General features: G+C 44.4%; 1 protein-coding gene across 1 annotated transcript; it reads left to right on the top strand.

The window, feature by feature from the left end:
- Positions 1–754: 754 nt before the first annotated feature.
- Positions 755–8,810, top strand: LOC125441435 (interleukin-1 beta-like). The gene is made up of 7 exons (XM_048511998.1): positions 755–860; positions 3,765–3,824; positions 4,416–4,467; positions 5,609–5,816; positions 6,268–6,438; positions 6,595–6,734; positions 8,134–8,810. Exons 2-7 carry the CDS (start codon positions 3,778–3,780, stop codon positions 8,335–8,337), a joined length of 822 nt encoding a protein of 273 aa, XP_048367955.1. The 5' UTR covers positions 755–860; positions 3,765–3,777; the 3' UTR covers positions 8,338–8,810.
- The last annotated feature ends 670 nt before the right edge of the window (positions 8,811–9,480 follow it).

The raw sequence follows: 9,480 nt of genomic DNA, 5'->3' as shown, positions 1-9,480 counted from the left end.
CTGCTATTGCATTATACTGGAATGGGTAGGTAGGAGCAGCAGTGGCATAGTAGATAAGAGCAGTGGCTAAGAGCAGGTGCATTCTGATCTGGAGGAACTGGGTTTGATTCCCCGCTGTGCCGCTTGAGTTGTGGAGGCTTATCTGGGGAATTCAGATTAGCCTGTACACCCCCACACATGCCAGCTGGGTGACCTGGGGCTAGTCACAGCTTTTCAGAGCTCTCTCAGCCCCACCCACCTCACAGGGTGTTTGTTGTGAGGGGGGAAGGGCAAGGAGATTGTAAGCCCCTTTGAGTCTCCTACGTGAGAGAAAGGGGGATATAAATCCAAACTCTAGGTGGGTACAGAACAAGTAACTAATAGGAAGGGGAAAGGTGCACACGTTTTTTCTGCCTGAATTGTGCCACCAATGCTGCTAACCCCATTAGTTAGACTGTCACCCTCCATTTAAACAGGCAAACCCTTGTGGAGGATCACAGACTAGAATTTATTGGGTATTCTTCCAAATTGTTCCAAATTGGTGTTTTTCATACACAATACGTTCCTTTCAGCTCAGAATTACAACAGCCAACTTTCATTGTTTTTACAATATGCCTATTGTTGGTTACTTCCACAACACAACCACATCTTTGTTTTTTCCGGGGTGGGAGAGGAATTTTAATTGCTTGCAAAACTCAAAAAAAGAAAGATCTCGGAAGTGAGCAACAAAGGGGAAGTTCCAAACACACGTGTTGTTTTCGCAGTAGTTCAGTACATAAGACAGAGAAAGTGGCAGCACAACCTTCACTCCCTCAGCAAAAGAGACAGAAGAAGTCAGGGATCTGCATTTCTGGGGAGAACTAGTGTGACCCTTTCTCCAGGTAAAGTATCTGCATTGGGAGGGGAGATATATCTTGCTTTCAAAACTAAATATATGGTGGGATTATGAAACTATAGATTATTGCAATGAAGATGTGCCTTAAATATCTGGTTCAGGAGGACTTAGAAGCCATGCACCATTTGAGGAAAAATGGAAAAAGTTTAGAAAAAGTTGTCCTAGGAATTACAAATCAGTGCCTGACTTTCAGAATAAAAATGTGCTGCAAACCATGAAGTTTATATATATCAAGTGGCCAAAAATAAACCTTGTATTTTGTTGAAGGCTTTCACAGCCGGATTCAACTGGTTGTGGTGGGTTTTCCGGGCTGTGTGGCCATGGTCTGGTGTGTAACAGACTTCCCTCTGTGATACACCTCTGAAGATGCCAGCCCCAGATGCAGGCGAAACGTTAGGAACAAGATCCACCAGACCACGACCACACAGCCCGGAAAACCCACCAAACCTTATATTTGTTTATTACAAGTTATTTGCTCAATCATAGACACACAAAACCAACTAAATTTTGTGTGAAAATTATCTATTGAGTAGAATAGCTCAGGTTAGGCTGAGACTGTCAAATCCCAAAAGCTAAGCCAAGTCAGCCCTAGTCAATATTTGTATGGGAGACCACCAAGAATCACAACAGAGAGGCAGGCAACAGCAAACCACCTCTGAATGTCTCTTGCCTTGAAAACCCTACAGGATTGCCATAAATCAACTGTGACTTGATGGCAAAAAAGAAACTAAAAAAGAATTCTAGACTTCTGTCTCCAGGCTGGGGATTTTAGGAGCTTTTAGAAATGTCAGCTGGGACTGAGATCTGAATATAACCCTATAGTTCCCAGGGCAGATCCATGGTATCAGCTGAAATTGGTTTCAATGTCATTCCTTCCTCTTAGAAGACCTTGAGAACTATAGCTCTGCTGCTGGAATATAATATGCAAGTTAAGCCTTTTTCAAATATTTATGCGCTTGGATTGCATGCTTCGCTTGGGTTATATGTTTAGATTTATCACACACTCTCAATCTTTCTTCAATCTGTCAAAGTCTGGAAAAAAGGAAGGACTGAGAAAATTAGAAAAGGGTGGGAAGGCAGAAGGATGAGCACTCAGAATGGGACTCTGGGGAACCTTTGCACCTTCACTTACCAAAGGCTGTTGCAGAGATATCTCTCCAGATAATCTCAAATGCCTAATGGTTGGTTTGTTTTACTTTCCTTCAAGGACTACAAAACATGCTCTGTAAAGTGAAATCTCTAGTTGCTTTCAGATTACATGTTGGTTCTGTACTTTGAATTACGTAGGCTCGCTATCAATTCATTGACTTCAGTGAGACTGAGACCACCTTTCTAACACAGGAAGGTCCACATCATTAGCATGCAGTCGTATTGTTGGCAGTTTGTTTTGCCAAACCTTCATTCGCTTTGTACAAAGTTGGTTTTTCTCTCCACGTTGGAACAGCAATATAAACCATACGGACTAGCTTGAGATCATCAAGATATGGCCTTCTCTATGTTCCTATTCTACATGACTGTCTCAGACCTTTAGGCCACAAACTGAACATGTCAGCAGTGTGATATGGCAGCCAAGAAAGCCAATGCAATTCTGGGATGCATCAATGAGAGAATACTGTCTAGACCAGAGGTCTGCAACTTGCGGCTCTCCAGATGTTCATGGACTACAATTGGCCATGCTGGCAGGGGCTGATGGGAATTGTAGTCCATTAACATCTGGAGAGTCACAGGTTGCAGACCCCTGGTCTAGACAGAGGGAAGTAATTGTACCGCTGTATTCTGCATTGGTCAGACCCCACCTAGAGGCCCAGTTCTGGGCACCACAATTTAAGGATATTGACAAGCTGAAACGTGTCCAGAAGAGAGTAACCAAAATGATAAAAGGTCTGGAATCCATGCCCTACAAAGAGAAACTTAGGGAGCTGGGAATATTTAGGCTGATTCTGCATGGGCCAAAAACAGCGGTGTGAAAACGGTGTGAAAACAGTATAAACCCTTTTACACTGTTTTAAACCCCTTTACACCATTTTCACACTGTTTTCACACTGCTGTTTTTGGCCCATGCAGAATCAGCCTTAGTCTGGAGAAGCGAAGGTTAAGTGAGGACATGATAGCTATGTTTAAATATTTGAAAGGATGTCATGTTGAAGAGGGAGCAAGCTTGTTTTCTGCTGCTCCAGAGAATAGGATCAGGGGTAATAGATTCAAGGTGAAGGAAAAGAGATTCCACCTAAACATTAGGAAGAATTTTCTGACTGACAGGGCTGTTCGGCAGTGGAATTCACTGCCTCAGAGAGTGGTGAAGTCTCCTTCTTTGGAAGTTTTTTAACAGACTGGATGAACATATGTCGAGAGTGCTTTGATTGTGTGTTCCTGCATGGAAGAGGTTGGACTTGATGGCCCTTGTGGTCGCTTCCAACTCTATGATTATATGACTGGTTGATATTTGAGACAGGGCCTTTTCTGCCATGGCCCCTATGCTGTGGAACTCCCACTGGAGACCAGTGTGGTACCTTCGCTAATGGCTTCCCAGAGATTTTAAAAAACTATTCTGTTTCAGAAATCCTTCAAACATCACAAAAACCTCCCACCAAAGCAGGGTTATTCTATACCAGGTTTTATTTTATGATTTATTTTGGCTTCAGATTTTTAATGCTGTGGGTTGTTTTTTGTTTGGTGTCAGTTTGCATTCTTAACTGTAAGCATTTTGTGAAGTCCTAATTTTTGTTGTTTTTGCTTTTTGTCAGTTTAGCATTAACTGTTTGGACAGCATTTATTTGCTTGAACTACTGACTTCATTGTAAGCCACCATGAATGCTTTTTCTTGGTAAAATGGTGAGGTACACATTTTATAAATAAACAGCTGCCTGAATTCCCTTCCATTTCTTTCTAGCCAAGGATCAACAATGGCCAGAGTCCCAGAATGTCAGGAGCAGATAATGAAGTTCTGCAGGTAACTACAGGGTCACGCCTCGAATCCAAGTCCACTGTTCAGGGCTTTTCTCCATTGTTATATGAAACTAGCCACACTAGTACCTGTCCTATCAGTCAGTTGCTGTATCGGTTGAAGCTGACTGAGAATGTTGGTTACTTTAAACTATCACTAGCTTTGTAAATCTCCCTTTTGCTAACGAAATATGTGAATATTATTAGGGTGTAGGAACTCTGAGCATTCATATTTACAAAGAGCAATACTGTATTAGACAATCCAGAGAAAGTTAGGGATGGCCTAATCCAAGGAATTAAAAACAAGGATTCCAGCAGCAGATATCTAACCTTCTCTGGACTTCCCCATCTACCACAAAGTATCAGCCTTGTTTTGTATGGTGTTTCTTTGATGCTTCTAGCTTAAGAAAGGCAAATAAAGGATTTTGATTCCCAGTTCAGTAACAATCCCATGAGCACTTTCCTGTGCAAATGAGAGCAAAACATAACACACATTCTTATGCTGTACATTAAAGGCCGGTAGTTATTCTAGTTATATTACAACATTTACTCTTCCCAGGAGTTACTTGACTTGTTCCCTCTTCTTTGTTGGTAACAGCATGAATGAGGAGATGCCGTTCTATGAAGAAGTCCAGCCTTGCTTGACTAAGGTAAATAATTTCTTGATTATTTTTTGCTCAGATCATAGCCTCTTCTGAGAAATAAAGTATGAACTCTAAGTAGTCAGTATTTCCTTAATGTTCAGCACCATAAACCCTCATTCATTACCAAAAAAAGTCTGTGGCCGTTTCCGCACGGGCATTTAATGGTGGCCTGGAGACTGCAAAAACGCCGTCTCCAGGCAGCCATTCGCACAGGGGGCACAGCTGCATCGCAGACGCGCCGCCCTCGCGCCACCCGCCCGTCGCAAAGCCGGCGTTTCCCCAGAGCGCTTGGAAGCGCTCTTTTCGGGGAAACGCCGCTGTGAAGCCGCTGCCGAGCGAACGGCAGCAGCTTCACGACGCCTCCACCCCCGCCTTGTTCCCGGCACTTACCTTGTCCCCGGGCCTCTGGCGCGTCGCCGAGGCCTGGGGACACGCCCCCCTGCCCTGCGCCACTGGAGCAGGCGCGCAGGGCCAGGGGGCGTGTCCCCAGGCCTCGGCGAAGTGCCGGAGGCCCGAGGACATGCTGGGTCGGCCGGGCGCCAGCGCTCCACAGCGCCGGCTGCCCGGCTGTTTCCAGGACTGTCCATGCGGACGGTCTCAGCGTCGTCAGGTCGGCGCAAAATGCGCCGACCTAGCCGTTTCCGCCTCCATGCGGAAATGGCCTGTGATTTTCTGATAGGAAAGGATATTTTTTCCCCCAGTATGACATTTCAGGACTCTGATGCACGATTGTTGAGATCTGGGGGAAGGGAATCCAACACATTTCTGTCCTCTGTTTAAACCAAATTATGATGTGGCAGCAAAAAAGTGGCCATTTTTTTTTGCCTCCCACAACTTGCTTCTGTTCGACTAATTTTAATCTGACCCACCACTGTGTGCTTATTTTTCCAAGGAAGCGTTTGCAAGATTAATTTGCTCCCTGCTGAACAGCTCGGTCCATGCTTGGGGGATCTCATCTTGCAATTAGAAAATTTTTCAGTCCAGCTGCAAAACCTATCTGGACTTTCCCTCCCTGGATCTTAGAACCATTTTCTTGCCTCTGAGCTGGACTGGTATGCAGGGGGTGTCATTACTAAGCAATTTTTTTTAACGTTCAAGGAGACAGAAGCTTATCAGAAGGATTCAGCTGTTTCTGTTTTGCTTGCAGAATGCCTCCCAAACCCTGAGACGGTGTGTTCACTGCTCCCAAGTTCACTGTGCCTGTGAGATGGACATCCAGGTAAAGATAACCAAGAGGGTCCCAACCAAGGGCTTCCGGAAAGCTGTGGTGATCGTGGTTGCTATTGAGAAGATGAAGGCGAAACCCAAGGCTTTCACAGATGAAGATTTGCTGAATGTCCTAAGCACTGTTTTAGGTAAAGTATCAAGTACTGAGTTATCAAGTAGCACATGTGGAAATTAGGGAAGGGAAGGAGGAGCGGAAGTTCAGGCAGCTAGCTTGCTTTCTGTTGCCAAGATAAATCCATAACCGTATCTCCACTTGCATGGGGAGGATGGCAAGGTGTTTTAGCCCCATTATGGACTAAGCAGGGTCAGCTCAGAGGCGTAGCAAGGGGGGAAAGTGCCTGGTGCACTGGTGCGTCCTCTGCCCCCGCCACGCCCCGGAACACCCCTGCCACACCCACAGGGGTGCACGCTCGGTGTGTCACGCACCCCCCAGTCCCCTTGGAGCTACACCTCTGGGTCAGTTACACTGCTCATCCTCCATTTCTCCTCTCCAGTTGTAGTTCAAGCCAGCTGTAGCCTTTGGGCTAAGTGGAAAATGTAACAATGAATCTAAACCTGCTTCATCTATTCTTTTTCCAGAACCTGTGCATTTTGACAAGTGTGAGTTCACTTATGCAACAGATTCCATTTACCGCTACACCCGAGCCATCTCCTATGATATCCAAGATATTAAGCAGAAGTCATTTGTCCTCAATGAGCCTGCACAGCTGGTGGCCGTGCACCTCCAAGGCGCTAACGTAAATCACGCAGGTAAGAGCCAAATACTGCTCTTATGGCCTACCGTCAAAAAGTCAAATTTAAGGTCACTCCTAATACATCAGAAACATTATTTTCCTGCTCAACTTTAGACTAAACAGAAGCATCCTCTTGATTGGTGCACTGAAATCATTTTCCTATTGTTTGCAGTGAAGCTAAAAATGGCTATATATCGTCCGAAAGGCACTGTAAAGAATAATCCTATTGCACTGGGAATCAAAGGGAGCAATCTGTGTTTATCGTGTATGCCAAAAGAAGGTGCAGAAGGGCAGCCAGAGCTACAGTTGGAGGTGGGTAATTGCTTATCCTTTGCCGTTTTGATACAAGGTCGTAAAGAAACCTGCCAAGTCAACCCATGTTTTGGTGACCAGCATACAAAACTGGATCTCCTCAATGGAAGTGGGGTAGCAACTCCCACTGACCTGCTTCCAGAATATGGGATGTTTTTCTGTCATCCCCATTTTTGCACTCCTGTTGCTCTGTTCTCTTACACTTCCTACCTGGTATTTCAAGTTGCGTACAGAAGAGTTATATCCTCCAGGAGAGATATCCAGATTCCTTCCTCATTCAGAACACCAATGACAGATGCATTGAACACTGAACCACAGATTCAGGCCCTTGTTTTTACTCCTTCCCCATCAATTAAAAGTTCAGAAAGTTTTTTTTTAATGTTGCAGTGACGGAGAGGTGGCATCATGATAAGGAGATAGTTACTGAGTGCTGTTCCTTCCTGAGCAGACACCATCGATATCCCATCTGCTCAATCCTGGAGATCAGAAAGTACATCTGAGCAATGCTGTGGCAAGAGAACTTGCACAGCCGTCTCAGCTATTCAGAATAAGAATATCAGGGTCCACTTGCAGACACCACCTCCTGCAATCCAAGTTTGACCTTAGTATGTACTGCTTTGTACTTTCTGTATTGTCCATAGGCCTAATTAGAAAATTATCTGCTGATAATCAAAATCTTTTCCTCACACCTCCCAGGAACGGCTTGTTGGAAGCAGGCACGAGACATTTCCTTTTTCCACTGCATGCAGCATCCATTGAACTGTCACAGGGGAATCCTGTGCACGGTACTCTGTACCAATGGCTTCCACTAGACATCACTGGGGAATTGTGGGAAGCAAAAGGGAATTAGCAGCAGTCAGCAACATGGTCGACTTGGTCTTGAACTGAGGATCTAGAAATCTGTGTGGCAATGGAATTCTGATGCTGAGGAAAGGATGGTGCTCAGTGGTGGGATTCAGCAAGTTCGCATCACTTCGGTTAAAATGGTGCTTGTAAACAACCAGTTGTTAAATTATTTGAATCCCACCACTGGAGCCGGTTGTTAAATTATTTGAATCCCACCACTGGTGGTGCTCGTGATAAAAAGGGATGGCAAGACCACCCAGGAGAAGTAAATTATGTGACTGATTAAGCAACACTGGAATAAAAAAAATTAGTAGAACCAAGTGAAGGTATTATGAGCTGCACTCCTGTTCCATAATTCTGCAGAATACAAAGCTGGAAACAAGGTGGATGGCTACAGGGTCATGAAGAGTCACTGTGGTTTGGTTATCAAACGGTTGGGATTTGCTGGGGGTGGGGTTGTAGGGCCACGCCCACCCAACCTACACCTGCCACTTTAGAAGTGAGAGCCAATTTTTCCTGTCTCATTAAAGGCTTTGCTTTTCTCCATCTACAGGAAGCAGACATCCTTCGGCACATTGACAAATCCAAACTGGGCCGCTTCATCTTCAACAGGATTGATATCGGGGACACCACAAGGTTTGAATCAGCAGCGTTCCCCGGTTGGTTCATTTGCACCTCCGCCCAGTCCAATGAGGCTGTTGGCATGACTGACCAGATTGGGCAAGTTGCAATCGTCGATTATACTCTCACAAACTAAAAGATGATGGCTTAAACCAAGTTCTTGTATGTACTATGTACACATCTTGTAATCTATGGGCATTTTCAGAACCTGCACATTTGGCAGATCCTGACAACACTTTCCCAGGCGACAAGTCACATTTATATTTTATCCAGCCCTCTTAACAAATGAGTTTGACACCCCTAATCAAGGGGAAAGCACTTAATCATGAGAGAACTCTTCATCAGAATCTCAGTATTGTAAGTGCCAGCCAATTGGGATCTGTTGAAAATGATGTCCAGGTTTCATTCTTGAAAAGCGTGGGGAGGAGGAAGAAATGCAATATTTTACCACTGCACTGCAAGCCGTTTTGCCTGTAAATATTTAATAGTTACTATTTTTTATGTTAATTACCAAACACAAGGTTATAAATGAGGGTTTATATTTAATGAAAGTATTTATTAATAATTTATCAGTTTTGCTGCTCTGTCTCAGCTAAGTTTTAATAAATTATTCAGTCTGTTCTGGTGGTCCTCATTTCCTATTTGCTGTTTGCTTGGTATCCATGGGACAAATCACAGCATGGGCCGGATGAAAATGAAGAGAGCTCACAAGCAGCCCACCTTTCAGAAGAGGCGGTATAGAAGTTTTTTAAAAAACAAAACTGCAAGGGCAACCAAACCTAGATCATGTGCCAGATGGTCATTCAACAGGCATCCAGACAGTTGTACTAACACAGACTTGTCTTGTCTGGAACAACAGGAGAAGAACACAAACACTCTTTTATTTAGCCATTCAGGAGCTCCTAAGGCGATTGCTGTTCCTTTGCCATTCCTTTCTCAGTAATGCAATCATTCCCAAAAACTTTCATCATTTAACTGTACATTTTAGTGCTAACCAGTGACTACAAACACACTTGTTGCTATTTCCAAGGTACCTCTTATTCCTCCCTGAACAAATTCTTGTGAATTGGAGGGGGCAGGGGGCAGATCTCACTCTGAAAGCTCCTTACTTATCCTTCTTGAAGATTCTCACAACTCAGAACCCTTACCCAGCAGTTCACTTAGAAGGTGGCAAGGGGCAAACTATCCTGGAAATTTTGTAGTGTGATGCCCAGCCTGAAAAGCAGTGAACACATGAAGTTGTCTTTTACCAAGTCAGACCTCCTCTGGGTGGCAGCAG

The sequence above is a fragment of the Sphaerodactylus townsendi genome, linkage group LG12 (assembly GCF_021028975.2).
Source record: "Sphaerodactylus townsendi isolate TG3544 linkage group LG12, MPM_Stown_v2.3, whole genome shotgun sequence".
NCBI classification, from domain to species: domain Eukaryota; kingdom Metazoa; phylum Chordata; class Lepidosauria; order Squamata; family Sphaerodactylidae; genus Sphaerodactylus; species Sphaerodactylus townsendi.
This window is presented reverse-complemented; position numbering and strand designations above follow the sequence as displayed.